Below are 18,442 nucleotides of genomic sequence, written 5' to 3'. Positions count from 1 at the left end.
CATGGCAGACTGGGAAGGAGGAAGCTGCCATGCCCACATGCCTAGGCCTTGAGGGTGGCCTCTAGGAGCTGGGAACCATCCCAATCCAACAGCCAGCAGGAAAACAGGACTTCAATCTCATCGCTGCTGCGAGGAATCAAATCCTCCCAACCATCTAAATGGGCGTGGCCTGGGCCAGGAGCCTCAGATGAGGATCAGAACCCCTGCAGACGCCTTGATGTCAGCCTGGGGAGGCGGTAGCAGAGACGCCAAATATGCTGTGCCCATGCTTCTGACCTACAGAAACTGTAAGATGAGAAACCGCTAGCTTTGGGGCAATTTGTTACTAGGCAATTGAAAATGAACATCATAATCCATAATCTCAATTTGAATCAAATTGCTACTCCAGTAGGTCAAAAACCATTGAATATAGGCAACTGCATATGGTTGAGCCTCATACTGATGTAAAGCGCCTAGCATGTAGTGAGCACTCAGTAAATCCCACTGTTCTCATTCCCCTGGCTCCACTAACAAGTGCCCTGGAGTATTCTGGTGGCTGGATGGACCTCTTTCTCCTAGCTCTGGCTTTGACAGCTGCCACACTGTCCCCAGGCTCCTCCTTCCCCAAAGCTGCCCTCCCCATGCCTGTCAGAAGAAAGCATTCAGAGCCCATTCACACTCCTGAGAGGCCCAGGGCACAGCTCCTGAGCTAGGCTGCCTCTCAGGCCCCAGGGCAGCAAACCGCCAACCTGAACAGACAAGCAGAAAATATCTTGGGGGCAGAGGCAACGGCTGCCTACCAGCCCCGCCCGCTGGCAAGGACAGGGCAGCTGCTTGAGAGATTCCAGCACGGCCAAGAAACTCCCTGCCTCTGGACTCTCCCCTCCTCGTCTTCCAGATGGGTCTCAGGAGCCCCACCATGTGAAACCGTGCATCCCTTCTTCCAGCAGATCCTCTGGAAGTGCAAAGGTTTCCTGTTACATAAAAAATGCAAATCACTCTTTCTAAGCAACACGCTGCCAATCTGGATCCCTGCATGGAGAGACCTGAAAAATAGTGAGGACTTTGGGGAATGGAACACTGGATAGCTGAGTTTTGACCTGGTCTGCAGGGAGGCTAATAGTTAGGAAAGGTCGAACAAGACCATCAGAGGAAAGAGAAGCTTGTGGCTCACATTTTCTACAATGTCTGCTGGTATCTGGTTCCACAAACCCATCTACCCTACTCACCCCCAAAACAACCCCTCAGAATATTTAAATGTATACAGTATGTCAAATATATCTCAATAAAGCTGAGGGGAAGAGAAGTGAAAAAGAATCTCTAGATGGTTCAGATCTCCAGGACCCACACAAACCCCGGGACCCAACTAGAAAGATTTTTATTTACTCCCAGGTATCAAATAAAGGCAAATAAATTACTACTCATGGATTAATCTATTTTATCCTCAGAGCTGTGATAAGAATTACTACACATCTCTTACAGATAAGGAAACTGAGGCACAGATTAAGTAGTTTATGCAGTATCATGAGGACAGGGCTGGGATTTGAACCCAGGTAGATATACCCCACAGCTCATGTTCCTAACCACTGAGCCAAACAACCAGAAGCTTTACAATATTCAACCTTGAATTCACCAAAGTTGGCAAAAACAACTGTTTGGGGGTGGACTTTAGATTAGCCCAAGAGCCACTCTACCCAAAGCAGGGACCCAAATATGTCCATCCCACACTGTCAGGTGGCTTTAGGGGAGGTGTGGCTAGGCCTCCAGGTGGTTCTGTGCTGGGGCTCAGACATGCACCTTTACCAGGCAGCTTTTCTCAACTAGGAGTTTCCTAGGATAGGCATGGCAAGGGGCTGGGTCTTCTCCTAGGCAACTGCAGAGAGTTCCTGGGGGTGCAGGGGGTAGCAGGGATCTTTCTGAGGAGCAGAGCAGAGAGGGAAGGTAACTGGCACTGAGAAAGGCTGGTTTCCAGTTCCCTGAAATATGGCCTCCTCAACCCCAGCTGCCTATTCTAAAGCCCACTGGAGTTCTCACCCCCCCAACCCCCCTGCCTGCTTACTGCTCCATGCCTACCAGAAGGGGTCACTTGGGAGACTCAGAGCAGGGCATCCCTAGGCCTCTTCTCCTGGGACCCAGTCAGTGCTGACCATGGGATATAGTGGAGGAAGACTTATGACCACGGAATGTAAGATATGCTGGAGAAAGCCAATCTGTGCAGCTCTCCCTCCTCCCTAAGCTTCTTCTTAAACCCCTCCCCCTTTGCCTTCTCTCTCTCTCTCTCTCTCTCTCTCTCTCTCTCATTCTGTCTCTTGTAGAACCTAAACAGTTGGACCTGGCTGAGGCAAAGAGATGGATTTACAATTTCAAGCCCATCTGGACTGTTTTCTGGCCTCCTCTGTTCCAGGGGCCTCCTGCCTCCTCATTCTTCCTACCAAAACCCTTCCACTTTCCACACTCTAGCTTTCAGGAAACCAGGAGCAGGGCCTGAGTCAGGCCTTCCTCAGTCTGATGGATCATGTCCTTTGAGAGGGAAGAGATACCTATCCTTTGGGAGGGTTGATCCCAAACTACATTCCTCAGGAACTCGGGTGCACCCCAAGGTACTTCTTAGGCAAAAGGTTTGAGTCCTTTGGACACCTCCACTTTCAGAGAGCAAACAGGAGGGGCCAAATACTACTGCCTTACGGTAATCATCATGGCTACTCACGGAGCATCTGTTACATGCCCAGCAAGTGCAAAGTAGTGTGCTGGGGGCTTCATGATCCTCTGTTCCTTAAGTTAGTTCTTCCAACAATATTTGTTGAATATCCCACTTCATGCCAACCACTTTTTGAAGCATGTGAGCTACCTCAGCAAAGATTTCTCAAATACAGGTTCATCGTGTGCATTTGACAAACAGGGGCAATGGAGGCTAAAAGTTTGCCTCAAAGGGTGGAGCAAAATCCATTTCAAGGTGTTGGACTCCAAAGCTACATGACCACATGCCCTCTGCCTCCTCCAACTCCACTGCAGTAGAGGGGTCACGGGTCAGAGCCAGGGTGGGGATCCCTGTCCTCCACTGCTTCTACGGTTGCTTTGGGGGAAGAGGGATGAAGTCTCCGTACCTGAGGTGTCTTCAGAGATTCAGTGCTCAGTGTGTGAGTGAACCCTTGGCCCTGGCTGAGTACTCAGGACCTAGAGGACACAGAAGCCTGTGTGATGCTGGCTGGGTGTCTCATGGGTGAGAAGGACAGCTGGAGGTGGGGGGGGGGGGCATGAGGCTGGACTTTTCAGGATGGGGGGACATGAGCCAGCAGAGATGAAGGAGGGGTGAAATCAGGATGGGGAGTTGGCTGCTCGGAGCTCAGCGGTGACAAGAATCTGGAGACAGCTCTGACACAAGCCTGACAAGCTGGGAGGGAGCATCAGGCGCAGGGATGTGTGCTCCACAGGGGAGGGAAGGCAGGCTGTGGCAACTGTTGATGGCTGAGGAGGTGAGATGGGAGCTAATGGGCCATCAGGAATCTCCCAGCAGAGCCATGGCAAGATGCAAATGGTGTCAGGACATAATTCTGATAGTGATGTGTGCGACCATGGCGGAGACATGTGGAAGCTACCACAGGAGACCCAGGAAGGGTCTGGCAGGGGGAAGGGGGCTGTGTTCCACCGCACTAGCCCTCGCTCCCACTCGCCCTCAAATCCCCAGTTGCTCCTCAGGCTCTGTCTACACACGCGCGCACACACACACACCAACATCAGTGCCACAACTTTGGAAAAGAAGGTTGGGAGGCCATGAGGGCGAGTGAAGGCTCTGACCAGAGAGGGACCTGGATAAAAATGGGGTGGGTGATTTGTTACAAGGGCACAGCCAGGACTCTGGAAATGCTGTTGGTCATTGGGGCAGGAGGAATGGCATCTCTGGGGTTATGTCAAAGGTGGTCTCCGCCTGGCCCATAGCACCCCTCACAGCCTCAGCCCCGCAGGGACCCCAGGCCAGCCCTAAGCCACCACTGCACTAGAGAAAAATCCTCCTCCTCCACCGGCGCCCCTTTACTGCTTGGGGCAGCCTTCTCCCCAGATAGGAGAAACAGGAGGAGACCTGGCTCTTAGATGGAGAAGTTATCCCCAGACTCCGTGTGCCATGACTGAGGATTTGGGGGTGGTAGCCCACAAAAACACACCTCCCCTCCCCTGCTGGACTCTAAAATTCCATCCTCAGTGTTCTAGTCCTTTGGCTTAAGATTTTTGTACCTAAGTTATTGGTTTTTTTTGTTTTTGTTTTGTTTTTAATGGCGCCACTTGAAGAAGTTGTTATCAGTTATCCACAGCTCAGTATGAATGAATCAATCTGATCCTTTTCCACGAGTCAGTTTTGCTGTTGGAGGTGAAGAAAAGCTGTAAATCCTGGGGTCTGGGACAGTGGGTGGGGGCAGAGGAGAGGAGGGTGTTGGGGCAAAGCAGCAGGGAGACGGCAGGAGAGAAGGGCATGGAAGGCAGAGGCTGGGTATGCCTGGGAAGGATGGGGCAAATCACCCACTTCTCCATTTGGGGAGGAGGTGATCGGAAATCGCCTGTGCTGAGACCCTGGGATGGCCTTTCACAACCTCCCTCTCCTCCTCCCGGGTCTGCCTTTCTCCTCCCGGCAACAGCCTGGAGTGCAAACTTTCCGCGGTGCGACCCCGAGCCTGGCCTCCCATTCCGCCGCCCCCCCCCCCCCGTGGCTGGGCAGGGCTCGGCCGCAGGCGGGCAGCGGTGGTCCTGGAAGCTGGAGGGGGCGCGACGGGAGGGGTCCGGGCGGCGGAGGCCGCGGGGCTCCAGGGCCGGGCGCGGCGCGGCGCGGGGCGGGGCGGGGGGACCGGCCGGCGGGCGCTCACCTGCAGGACACGGTGATCTCCACCTTGGTGGCCGGGATGCTGCCCGCCAAGGAATCGAACTCGCTCAGCGACGCCATGTCCTCGGGCTGCTCCATCGCCCACCGCGCCCCCCACCCCCGATTAGTCAATCCCTGCGCGATTCACGCCTCCTCCAAAGCGACTGAAACCCTGGGCTCTCCCCCAACTCCGGAGCCGGCGCTGGGCGGCAAAGGGAGGAGAGAGGAGCGCGAAGAGGGGGCGTGGGAAGTGAGAGAGGGAAGGGGGGCGGAGGGGAGGGAGCGGGGCCGCGGCGAGGGGAGGGAGCGGGGGCCGCGGCGAGGAGGCCGGGGGCCCGCAGGGGGCCAGGTGCGGGGGAGCCGGGGCGCGGCGGAGGGAGGCGGAGGGGCGCGGGGGGAGGTCACCGGGAGGGACGCGCGGCGTCGTGGAGAGCGGCGTGCAGCTTCGGGGGGACGAGGGGGTGCGGGCGCGGGAGGGGGCGTGGGGGCCGGGGCGGGCGCGGGCGCGGGCGCGGGGGTGGCCGGGCGCCGGCAGCGCGGAGCGGGGACGCCGGGGCTGCGCCTCCTCTCGCGGGGTCTGCGCGCGGGCGGCAGCGGGGCTGGGGAGCCGGCCGCGGCGCCGCCTCCTCCCCGGCTCGGGCGCGGGCTCCCGGGCGCCCGGGCTGCGGGAAAATCAAATGTGCCCGAAGCCGCCGCCTCCCGCCAGCCGGGGCGGGCTGCGTGCGGGGTCCGCGAGCGCCGGAGGGGGCGCCCGCAGGGGCCGGGGCGGGGCCGCGGGCGGGGTCTGCGCACGGGTGTGAGGGTGTCGGTGCGAGCGTGAGTCTGTGTGTGCGCGTGTGTGCGCGCGTGGCGGGCGTGGGGCCGCGGCTCCAGATGCTGGAAGCCTGGGGGGGGGGGTGACAGCCGGAGATGGTCCCGGCCGCGCGCGTCTCCCTCTGCGCCCACCGCCAACCCCCTCTGGGGTTTCCTACTGGCAGAGGGAGAGCGGCTCGTGAACCGCGGGGCGTGTTGGAGGAGGGCCTGCGCGGGGCGGGGTGGCAGCGACGTGCGCAAAGGAACCATCCCCGCCCCCCGCCCGAGGCTCGAGGGGCTCTTTGCTGCGGGTGCGCCCCACGGAGCGGGGGGCGGGGCGAGTCTAGAAACAGAATCCCAGCTCTTGGGCAGGTGTGTGGGGGCCACCCCAGGGCCCAGAGGGGCCTCCTCGGTTTCCCAGGCAGGGCCGTTAGGCCTAGGCAGGGCCTGTGCATGGGTGCCCCCCAATCCACCTCGGGCGCCCTCCGGGCCTGGCGTCAACCACCTAAGCCACCCGCCAGCTCCCTCCCCATCTCCGGCCCGTCGTGACTAGTGGCTGAGCCAGCCCCTGGGGTCTAGAAGCTTCCTCTACCAGACTGAGAGGGTGGCTGGAGCCCCCTGGGCTCCCATCCAACCAGCACCGCGTGGAAGGCTGCTGTGTGCCGGGTTCTGATCCCTGTCCTGGGACCGAGGGGACAGTTGAGGCACCCCTCAGCTGGGGCCCCCTCCAGAACCAAGCCCTTCGTGGCCTCAGGGCCCGACCGGCCCCACCCTGCCTCATCCTGGCCCTCCCAGACTCGGGGTCGCCACGCTGTGGCGTCTCCCAGGGGCTGCACGCATAGACTTGGCTCCGGAAAATCCCCCGCAGCCCCTCCTCAGCCTCCGTGCAAGTTGTGCTGAGCTGGAGCCCGCTTTTCCGCGCCCACCGCCCGACGCCGGGGAGGGAAGGGACCCGGAGGGGGGGTGCGGGGAGGCCTAGAGCCTGAGGCTGGACCCGGGGAAAGCCACGCCCTCTGGGCCCTGCCTCAGGCAGCTGGGTAACTGGCTTGTTGAGATTGTTTGAAGTCAATTCCCAGAACATTAGAAACAGCCAGAGTCAAAGATGAATATAAGAACACATTCCCTGACCTAGGTTAAGTGTTTTCCTTTTACTCGGGTTCAGGGTGGACTCCTTCTGCTACCTGAGACCCACACCAAAGGGGCAGAGGCGGCTGGGATTCGCATGGCAGTGGGGCTCGCCTGGGTCTGAAGGCCCACCTCCGTTTGGATATGTGGCCCCATCTCCCAAGAGAATAATTCAGGCCAACTTTCCTGAGGGAACCAATACTGGGCTCAGAATTTCTATGCCCTCCTCTCCCTCCCACCTCCCACCTCCCACATACCTGTCCTTGACAATGTTCCAAACATACTTGTGGAATATGTTATCCATTCATTCCACAGGTATTTACTGAGTACCTACTGTGTGTCTGGCCCACTGCTAGGGCCACTTGGGAAACTTCTTGATAATCAACCATTCTATTTTCAGAGAGCCTACCGCAGGCTAGAAACCATGCTTAATTCTTTTTTAAAAAATATTATTCCCGGGGCAGCCCTGGTGGTGCAGGTCCCAAGGCGTGATCCTGGAGACTCAGGATCGAGTCCCACATCAGGCTCTCTGTATGATGCCTGCTTCTCCCTCTGCCTGTGTCTCTGCCTCTCTCTCTCTGTGTCTCTGTGAATAAATAAATAAAATCTTAAAAAAAATATTATTCCCATAGCATAAAATTCACCATTTAAAGTATACAACGCAGTGGTTTTAGAATCTCTCATAAGGGCTGTGTATGATTTTAAATTCTCAAAATATAAGTGTGAGGCATTACTATCCACATTTAATAAATAAGGAAGCTAGTGTCAAGAGAGGCTAAGGAACTTGTCCCTGAACAGCCAGGTGGGAACTGACAGAAGAATTTGAACCCCAGTCTTTGGGACCCAAGTTTGACCGCCTCTTGGGATGGGGCCAGATGATGGTCTTTAAAACCATATATGAAATCAGGCCATGTTGGGGAGGGCAACCATAGGGAGCTATTGCAGGTTGCTCAGCCGGTGCATAGTGAGACTGAAACTCTACCCCATTACTTTGTTATGTGACAGCATCTGGGCTAGCAGCCCCCAGGCCTTTCTAGAAGGATTCTCTACTTGTCTATTTCTCTCCATTCCCTCTCAGTCATTGCATTTCCACTGCTGGGTCTTTGGCAAAAAAAAAAAATTGTTTTGGGTACCTGTTCTGTGCCACATGCTATCCTAGGCTCCGAGAATAAAGAGACAAATAACACGTTGTCCCCAAGGAGTCCTCAGGCTAGTAGGGGCCCCAGGACATGCAGACAGATAAGCCACAATGCAGCAGGAGGAGTGCCTTGGAGGTAGGTATAAAGTCCCTGGGAACAGAAAAGAGTGGCCAACAGTTTTGCCTTAAGAGTGGAAAGAAGGGATGATCAGGGGAAACTGCAAAAAGAGGATCTGGGGGTGCCTAGGTGGTTCCACGTCCAACTCTTGATTTGCGTCCAACTCTTGATTTCAGCTCAAGTCACGATCTTCGGGGCATGAGATTGAGCCCTGCGTCAGACCTTGTGCTGGGCATGGAGCCTACTTAACATTCTTTCCCTCTCCTTCTGCCTCCCTCCTTCCATGATCATGCACGTGTGTGCTCTTTCTCTCAAAAAAAAAAAAAAAAAGTGCTCTTGAAAAGGACATTGGAAATGATGTCTGTTTGGTTCCCCCAGAAGCAGACCCTGAGAGAAAGGTTTGAATGTGAATAGTTAGCTTTGCACAGTGGCAGTGTCATAGCCAATGAGGTTTATCGGAGGAGCGATTATTGCTAATTGAATGTGAGTAGTTTATTTGGGAGTTAAAGAAACACTATGTGGGGAGGATGGGGGTAAGACAGATAAGTAGGCCCTACGGGGGGTTTATCAGGCCAGTTATCCCTGAGCAGCTAGGGCTCATTCCCACAGAGGAGCTCGGGCAAATTATGTAGAACATGCCTCAAATTTAGCCCCGTAGAAGGGTGAGAGAGCAGGGTGTGTATACACCAGCGTTTGTCGGTGGTTGGCTCAGGGGCTGAGGGTCACTGTTTTGTGGGGGCAAGGGGGAACTCCTGGGCACTCTGGCCTAGCCAGCACAGAGTGGCGAATGCAGGTTCAAGAGGCCAAGAAAGCTTTGGGCAAAGGAATGCAAGTGCTGCCAGCAGGTTACGGGGCTGGAGCGCACTGAAGTGGTAAAGATGAGGGCATTGCCAGAAGAGCTGCCGCCACAGGTGACGAACCTCTGCCCGAAGCACAAAGCTGAGCAGGTGCTCCTGGCAGACAGCCAGCACGACCAAGGGCCAGAGAGCCATGTTGGGGGAGCTTGGTGTGGCTGGGCCGCCGGGTAAAGGTGGCAGCAGTAAGAGCGGGAAGCCAAGAGGTGAGGGGCCATGGCACCAGGCCACAGGTCTTGGCCTCTTCCAGGCACATGAGCTTTTCAGAAGGGAACGCTGAAGGATTGCAAGACACTCCTCGGCTACATGGTCAAGAGTGAGCCCCAGAATCCAAAGCTTGCTGATCAGGCCCAGGGCAAAATGCTCACAGTCCTTGCTTAAATGAAGTGCCAGTGGTTCAAAAGCAGCCAGCAGATGTGCCATCTGATGGGTCATTTCTCCTTTGAGGGCTACGCTAGTGCCAAGTTACTGAGGTCCCCTGCGATGTTGAGGCAAGCCAGCCGATAGGCCAGCAGGTGCTGCAGACGTGTTGTCTGGGCCTGGTGGCCAGATCAGAACCAACCACGGCCCTGGCCCACCCGGCCACGTAACCAGTACTCATCCCTCTGATTAGGAACTGTGAGCACGGAATGGGCCATGCCCAGAAGATCTGGAATAATCAGCATCAGCGCTTTGCCTTTGCCATCCAAGACTGCAAACACGCTCTCATCTGACCTAATCTGCGGTGTTAATGATGGCAGAGCAATTTCGAGAGGCAACTTGCAGCATTGATAAGAAGGAGAGGAAAAGCACTGCGGGGTATATGAGGCAGAGATCCTCACAGCGAAGACAGCTGCTGCCCACCCTCTCAAGACACTTCGTGTAAATGCTGCCCTCAGATCTGCCCTGTTTCAGACTTGTGATGGTAGGAGAAAAGGGACACAGAAGAGCAGAAGGACTATGCATGCGACAGGGCAGTGGGGGCTGCCCATACCACACCTTAGAATAAACTAGAAAAATGTGTTCTTTACTCTAGGGACATGAAACTCTGGGCCAGACAGGGCACATGGCTTGTTGAGCAGAGTGTGGGCTGGCTTTGAGCCTCCACTTACTCCCTTGGTTGGGTGTCCTTGTGCAGTGAATACCCTCCACCTCCATACATGGCAGCCCTGAAGACAAAAGGAAAAATAGAGGGCACAACAGAAACCTGAAACCTCCACGGCAGTACAGAGGTGGAAAGATGTAGTGTCTGATTCCATCCATTAATAGAAATGCTAGAAGGGGCTTGGAGACCATCTAGCTAAACCCCTTCATTGACTAAGAAGCTTAGAGAGGGAGAATGATGCACTCAAGTTCGCCTGAACTCTTTCCTCCCAATAAGAAACTCCACCAATAGCAGCAAGGTCAGGGACCCAAAACAGTGAGGACCCGCCTGAGGTGTGGAGAGAAGCCCTGTTCTGTCAGGGTGAAAGAAGCAAAAGCCAGCCACAGAGCTCGCCACACCTCCAGTACCCATTCTTCCCAGAGGGTGGCAGCGGTCTTCCAGCCAGATGCCCTACCATCCCAACCTGAACTGCACACTAGCCCTCCCTCCTACTTCTCCCCAGATCATAGGGCCAGCTAACTGGGTCCATGATTCACTGGGGCAAAGAGAAGCCCCAGGGCCCTTCTCTGCCAGCCCAGCAGCCTTCTTGCCCTAGGATCCACCCCTCCCACCACCCACCCTGCCCTGGCATCTATGGCAGCCCAGTGGGCACTAGCTTGCTCTCATGTCTCTTGCTCTCTTCTTCCCTCCACCCACTCATGCTTTTCCAAGTGAAGGGCACCTCCCACCCAGTACAGTCTAGCTACTGGAATCTTCACAGCAGCATGGGATCCACTTTAGATGGACCAAAGTCATCTAAAGTCTAGACCAAAGTCTAGACCGTGAGACCAAAGTGAGGTTGTGATGTTCCTCTGCTGGAGATCCTCCCCTGGCTCCCATTTTACTCTGTGGTAAGAGGACTTACTGGGCTATGGGCTCTGTCCCCTCCCTTCCCTGTGATTTCTCTGACTTCATCTCATCTTTCTCTTCACCTCACTGACTGCGTGCCAGCCACACTGACCTCCTTGTTGGCCCTGTAACTCCTTTCTCAGGACCTTTGTGTCCTGCTGTTCCCTCAGCCAAGTCCCTCAGGTCTCTGTCCAGATGCCCCCTCTGCATGGAAGCTTTCCTGGCCATCCTAGCTAACACAGTGCCTCATTACTCTCATCCCCTGACCTTCTTTATTTTCCCTTATAGCATTAATCTCGTCAGTTTCTCACTAGGATTTAAGTTTTATGCAGGCAAGGACTTGGTCTTGTTCAGTGGTGCACTCCCGTCCCTGAGACAGTGCACGGTACATTGTGAGTGCTCAGCTTGTCAAAAGACTAAATGAGGAGCACCTGGGTGGCTCAGTCAATTAAGCATCTGCCTTTGGCTCAGGTCATGATCCCAAGGTCCTGAGATCGAGCCCCACCTCAGGCTCCCTGCTCAGTGGGGAGTCTCCTCCCTCTCTCTCTGCCTCTCTCCCCAGTTTGTGCTCTCTCTCATTCACTCTCTCAAATAAATAAATAAAATCTTAAAAAAATAAAAAAAATAAATAAATAAATAAAATCTTTTTTTTTTTTTTAAAGACTAAATAAAAGTCCACCCTTTCCCTCTGAAACATCAACTCATTCAGGAGGACCTTCGGCTTCCTCCTACTGGTCCCAAACAGAGCCTGTCTTCCCCACCACACACATCTCATCTAGCCTTCTGTCCAGCAAACATTTAGTGAACATCTATAATGAATTCAGTTTGACAACTGTCAGATGGCGAATCTCTGGGCCCCTAGGCCAGGACCACAGAGAAGAGGAGGGATTTTTATGTATCTCTTTTTTACCAAGAAGCTGCCATATACTAGGCATAGCAGGGGGAATTTAACATGTCACATATTTAATCCTCACGTTAACCCCATGATGCTACTTACTGTCCCATTTGGCAAATACTCCCCTGTGCCAAACCAGCTGTACAAACTAGCTGTGCTAGTTCATCACCAGGGATGTAGAAATGAGGGAGACCCAGTCTCCTCAGAAGCTGTCCAGTGGAGTTAAAGCACCTACTTTGAATTACTGGTTCTAGAAATCTGTAGAATAATGGGCACTATCTGCTCCACTTTACAGATAAAGAAACTGAGGTCCAAAGTTGTTCAGTACCTTAACCTGCCCAAGCACACACAGGTAAGCAATGACAGGATGCAGACCCAGGACTGTGTGGGTCCAAAGGCCCAACACCATCGGGCCTCTTTCCCGTCCTCCTTCAGCGCCTGACCAGGAGTCTCTAGCTCCCAGCCCCTCACTGGTCTGCACCATCTGATCTGTGCTCAGGACCATGACCCTTACACTTCTCACTTTGTCCAGTGTAGACCTCACAGTCCATCACCTTCCCTCAAATAGGTAACCCAGTATTCAGCTCAGTATTGTTAGTTACCATCTTAGAGAGCTCAGCACTGCCGACTTTAAAGATAATTCAACTTGCCTAGACTTTACAGACCTGGAAAGTGAGTCCTAGGGAGGAGAAGAAATTCGCCCAAGGTTGTTCTGTTGAGAGGCAGTAACTAGAAATAAAAATGAATGGGAGCTCTGATTAGAATCAGTCTCGGGCAGCCTGGGTGGCTCAGTGGTTTAGTGCCGCCTTCAGCCCAGGGCCTGATCCTGGAGGCCCGGGATCGAGTCCCGCATCGGGTTCCCTGCATGGAGCCTGCTTCTCCCTCTTCCTGTATCTCTGCCTCTCTCTCCCTGTGTGTCTCTCATGAATAAACAAATAAAATATTAAAAAAAAAAAAAAAAAAAGAATCAGTCTCGGGAATCTTCTCTCACCTTGGCTTCTTCAAGAAGAGATGGGCCTCCTTGACTTTCTGTTGATCGATAAACACAAATATGCCGTCTCTGGGCCTTCCACAAGAAAAGCCAGGGTGATTGTCCACCTCCCCACCACCCACATTGGGCTTTTGCACCCAACCAGAGTCAGCTGCACCTGGGTGCCACTGGCCTTTCCTCCTGCCATTTCCTCTCTGCCAGGCCCAAATCCTCCCCATCTTTCAAGTATTACCATTTCCAAGAAGTTAGAATGGATTTTCCTAACCTTTCTCCTTTCACAACTCTTCTTAGGTAATTTTTTCCCCTCCTCTCTCCACTAGCAGGGAGTGTGCCCTGCAGGCCTTGGACCTTGGTCCTCCACAGCCTGGCCTTTCCCCCAGGGCCTCAGCCTCCCTTTCTTTTCACTGGACTTAATTGCATTTGAATACATTACTGCCAGTCAGCCAGTCTGCTCCTGGGCCTCCTGAACTCTTTCTCCACTTGATGGAAGCCCATTTCCTCTTGTTTGAGCATCTTGGGAAATGAAGAGTGAGTCCTCACATTTCTTCACAAGCTCCAAAACAAATTGTGTCCCTCTCTGAAGTCCCAGCCTTCCACCGACACACTTGTCACGTTCCTGAGTGGCATGTGCAGGCCTGGGTGAGGGACAGAACAGCTCTATTTGTACCCAAGTGGCCTAGATTGATTCTATTTGCAGAAACCCCTCTCAGTTCTCCCCTGCCCCAGTGGCCATGAGTGTCCTGGCCACAGGACTCTTTGCCCCTCCCTACCTCAGGCTGATGGGTGCAGGGCTACCATTTCACCGAAGCCCTCAGATTCTATCACCATCGCTCCTTAGCACTTCTTCTGGCTGTACCTGTACTGGGGTGGCCTGAAGAGCCACTGAGGATGAAACACTTTTTTTTAAGGTCGAAATTAATTTTCATGCCAAGCTGCCTGGTGTTTGCTTGCCTGGCTGCTGGAGAAAACTTAAACATGCACAAAATGCCATGAGATTGGTTTTGTGCAGAAGCTGAAGTCCCAGTGGCCCTGCCCCTGGAGCTCGCCTGCTTGCATCTCCAGCTGTCTGCCATGATTTCCCTGGGTTTTATTAACTCGGGGCCCTGCACTGGGAGAGGAGCTCATCAGACACACTTCACATCTTGCCTCCTCCACCCCTGGCTAAGAAAAGTTGCCCTGATTACGGGAAGTATGTGTTCCCTGGTTCTCTGATAATTCTATCAGGAGCCAGGGTGAGGCTCAGGTGTCAGGCTCCCAGAGCTGCTGCTGACAGCCTCAGAGGCAGCCTGCCTGCAAGCTTGGGGGCCGGAGGCAGAATGCCTGCTTCTGCATTCATGCTGTGACCTTGAACACCTCATTGCATTTCTGCTTTCTCAAGTTCCCCTAGCTTAAAAAATGGGAATAATACCCATACTGCTCTCCCCTCCGAGTTGGTGTGAGATTCTAATTAGCTGAGGATGTGCTGGGAGCCACCAGGGAAGAAAAATCACTGAAGTTTAGACAAGAGAGGGGTTAGTCTTCAGGCTACAGATGGAGGCTTGGGGACGGAAGCCGCCATGGTCACACAGTGACCTGGTTTGAATACTAGTTTCTGTTTTTTTGGGGTTTTTTTTTTTTTGAGTGTTAGAAGAGAGCAAAGGGAGAAACCAAACCCATGGGAGTTTAAAGGATGGTGGAGGGAAAAGAGTAGATCTCCCAGCTTAGCCCTGCCAACTGGGTGGAATCTTCACCCATGATGTGGATGCATCTATGAATGAGATGTCATAATGCCTTGTTCACGGGCCTTCAGAGAGTCAGTGGAATAATATGTGCAAGGCATCTGGCACCTGGTATGTTCCCCAAATGCAAGTTCCTTCCCGACTCTTGTTTTATCTTAAACAGCATCACAAACACTTTCAAAAAGGGAGGCACAAAGAGAATTTTCTCTGAGCTGAATGTTGCCAAAAAGACAATTGTGAACCTTGGATTCCCTTTCCTTTGGGGGCTTTTCTTATACAGTGAATGTGAAATGGCCATTTTCCCTGTCAGTGTAATGAGGAAGGAGAAATATTGCTTCTTCCTCCTCCCCCACGGCTTCTGCTATACCAGAGCTTCCTCACAGGTACACGTGGGCCAGCAGCTTTTAATGGAGCTGCGGCAAGATCCTCAAGGAGAGGAAAGTGATTTCTGTGCGATTCACTGAGTTGTGAGGCTAATACAGTTATGATCCAATAAACACACTGATTAGGGTCATTTGGGCTCCCTCCCCCCTTTCCCTCCTGCTGTGCCTCCACAGGCCTGGTTCAGGCTGGTGGGAAGGAGCTTAGAGACAGCCAGGTCTGGAGCCTCCCCAGCCAACTCTGCCAGGGGGCACTCCAGGATGCAGCAGTCAGGTTGGACAGGCCAGCCTGCAAGGCAAGAGACTCAGGTTCTCAGCCCTGCCCGCCACCAGATCATTCTCTTTTTCTCTATGTCCTCTTCCTCTCCCATATGCCAGAAGTGGAGATAAAAGGTCTGAAATTGGGATCAGAAGTTCCCAAGGTCAAGTCCTAGCCCAGCCTTGTACTAGCCACACAACTGTGGAGCGGATATTCTGTTCATTCATTCATTCACTCTGTACAAGGTTTGATGCTCCTTACCTTTGATTTCCAGTTTGCTTCTCTGCAAATGGGCATACAAATGCCCACCTCAGAGACTGAGTTGGGGGATTAAGAGAAAAATACAGATAAGAAGCTTCCATGGAGCATGGAATAAAGGCCATGACTTTTCCTTTCAAGCTTCCTCCTGTTGCCTGATTCTATAAAAATATTTGCTATTACTGGGCGTGAAATAGGGCCTCCAAGAGTACTTGTTGAATGAGTGAGTTCAGCTGTGAGTCAGAATATTAAGCAGCTAAATGGGAACTGGCCCTGGATAACGGGGCATGCTACAGAGCCAGGCCCTGCGGTTCCAAGGCCTCTGCCTGTCATGCCACGCACAGAGGGCTTTCTCCTCCATCTAGACAGGAAACAGGGCTGGTCGGCATGTACCAACAGACGCATCTACTGCGAGGCTGCCATCTCAATTCTAGCCCCTTGCAGTCTGGACAGGTTCTGGTTTTCACATCTAAGGGGTGGCCCGCCTGGCTTAGCAACATCATGAATGGCAATGAATGGCAGGCCTGGCCTTCCACAGCGGCTGCAGGGCTAAACCATATTTACAGCGGCCTCTAGTGGCACATTTCCAGAACAGCAAATACTCCGTGGAAACTTGGCGACTGAAGGAATCTTCTCAGAATGACCTAGATTCAGAAATTTAGGGCTAACAGGAGCCTCGTGCTAATCTTCGCTTGACGAATGAGGAAACCGAGTTCCAGAGGGAAAGCTTTGCCAGAGTTCACACAAAAGCCTCGCATCTGTCTGCAAACTTTGCCCCAAACTGGCCATCTCTGGTTTCAGTTGCAGTTAAGGAATTGTGAATTTTACCCACTTTGAAGAACAAAGGGGGATCCAATTTCTAAAATGAGACCAAGCCAACCTTAGAGTGAGACCCTAACATGTTTTCTTCCCCTGCACTTTGCTTCTCTCTTATCTGTAAAAGAATGTTGCTGGAAAATCCCTATCTTGGCATTTACCTGGAGTAGTAACCTACTCTGTAGGCAACAAGGCTCCGAGGCCACGAAGCTCTTTGTGGGCAGTAAACTCCGCCACTCGAACAAATGTGCTTCTCAATGTTTCCTCCTCCACAAGCTGCAAGAATGTGGTGCCAGAAGGGGCCACAGTGATGGCTCAGATTGGTTCGAGGATCTGTAGGTAGGAATAGGAATCATTTCCCTTCCGCGGGGAAAGCTATTTTGACGTATTCTGGAGACACAATCCAAAAATAAATCAAGCTGAGGACTTCCAGAGGGCTTAGTTGGAAAGGCTTTGCTGCCACACCAGCTAAAGCCTGGGTCTGGAGATGGGGTAAAGCCCGATGCGGGACTCGATCCCGGATCCAGGGATCACGACCTGAGCCAAAGGCAGGCGCCCAACCACTGAGCCACCCAGGCATCCCAAGCATCTGCTTTTGGCTCAGGTTGTGATCCCAGGGTCCTGGGATCTTGTCCCACATCAGGCTCCCTGCTCAGCAGGGAACCTGCTTCTCCCTCACCCTATGACTCCCCTCTCCACCCACACCCCTGCTTAAGCTTTTGCTCTCTCTCAAATAAATAAATAAATAAAATATTTAAAAACGGGGGGGGGGGGGCATTAGGACACTGTTTCTAAAAGCTTAATCTCAGCAGCCAAAGCCAGAAAATGTTGAAGCTCACCCTGCACTTTGAATCTCTTCATCCTTCCAAGACCACCACTGCTCAGGAAGGCAGATCAAGTTATGGTGCTCACTGCCCCATGCTCTGAGGAAAATCTCCCCTACCCCCACCTCCAAAGTCATATTGAACAAACACGACCTCTGGGATCTCACTAAAGTGTGGTGTCTGGATCAGAAGTTACCATTTCCTAGGAGCTGGACAGAGATGCAGAATCTCTAGCCAGATGCCAAATCCTGATTTGTTTTCCAGCAGGCTCTCCCAGTGATTGATTGATATTTATTTATTTATTTATTTATTTATTTATTTATTTATGATAGTCACACACAGAGAGAGAGAGAGGCAGAGACATAGGCAGAGGGAGAAGCAGGCTCCATGCACTGGGAGCCTGATGTGGGATTCAATCCCGGGTCTCCAGGATCGCACCCTGGGCCAAAGGCAGGCGCTAAACCGCTGCGCCACCCAGGGATCCCTCTCCCAGTGATTCTTGTGTGTGGTCAAGAGTACTGGACTCAGGTCCTTCTGTCCTTCTCAAAATAGTGATGGCACGTTTCCACCCCTTCCATGACCTGGGTGAAATTGGGCATTTTCAGGACTTTAACTCTGGGAAGAAAGTGGATGGGCATCTTATTCTTTGCTCCTAGAGTTGGATCCAATTATGTCTGCCCAGTCCAGGCCAGAAGAAGTTTCTATTTCCCCCAGAGTCTAGAACAGTACTTTGCCCAACACTACCTCTGAAAAGTTACAAAGTCATTTATATAGTTTGTTGTTAGGTTTTGCTTTTTTGTTGTTGAGAGAAAAGGAAGAGAAGGATGGAGAAAGAGGCTGAACATGGGGCAAGCTTGGGGAATAGAACTTTTTGGCCATTCCATAAAGCAAATCATCATTTCCAAAATTTTAGACTGATACAGAACATTAAAGCTATAATCCCTTCAACCAAGGAGCTATCAATTTTTTTTAAATTTATTTATTAATTAAATAAATTAAAGAGAGAGAGAGAGGCAGAGACACAGGCAGAGGGAGAAGCAGGCTCCATGCACTGGGATGACTGGGAGCCCGATGTGGGATTCGATCCCGGGTCCCCAGGATCGCGCCCTGGGCCAAAGGTAGGCACTAAACCACTGCGCCACCCAGGGATCCCTATCAATTTTTTTTTAAAGATTTTATTTATTTATTCATGAGAGACAGAGAGAGAGGCAGAGACATAGGTAGAGGGAGAAGCAGGCTCCCCACAGGAGCCCGATGTGGGACTCGAAACCAGGACTCCAGGATTACGCCCCGAGCCAAAGGCAGATGCTCAACTGCTGAGCCACCCAGGGATCCCGAGGAGCTATCAATTTAAGGAAGGCACAGTACGCACTGCCTCTGGGTCCCTAACAACAAAAATGTAGATTTCCCACAAATTCAAGAGATGCTTTAGGTCTCTCAGCACATCAACCTGGCTAATGTATAGATGATTCCC

At 52.8% G+C, this 18,442-nt stretch overlaps 1 protein-coding gene and 1 pseudogene across 2 annotated transcripts in view; one reads left to right on the top strand and one right to left on the bottom strand.

The window, feature by feature from the left end:
- The window catches only part of CPNE5 (copine 5), a 90,179-nt gene extending 84,901 nt beyond the window's left edge, over window positions 1–5,278 (bottom strand). The window contains exon 1 of one of the 2 annotated variants that reach the window (XM_077904219.1): window positions 4,833–5,278. In XM_077904219.1, coding sequence (XP_077760345.1) covers window positions 4,833–4,927 — 95 coding nt within the window. In that variant the 5' untranslated portion in view covers window positions 4,928–5,278. The remainder of the gene's footprint in view (window positions 1–4,832) is intronic. The other variant, XM_077904220.1, reaches the window with a different exon arrangement.
- Window positions 5,279–8,417: 3,139 nt separating this feature from the next.
- Window positions 8,418–8,484, top strand: LOC144317959 (U4 spliceosomal RNA; annotated as a pseudogene).
- The last annotated feature ends 9,958 nt before the right edge of the window (window positions 8,485–18,442 follow it).

This window comes from Canis aureus, chromosome 7, assembly GCF_053574225.1.
Source record: "Canis aureus isolate CA01 chromosome 7, VMU_Caureus_v.1.0, whole genome shotgun sequence".
Lineage (NCBI taxonomy): Eukaryota > Metazoa > Chordata > Mammalia > Carnivora > Canidae > Canis > Canis aureus.
This window is presented reverse-complemented; position numbering and strand designations above follow the sequence as displayed.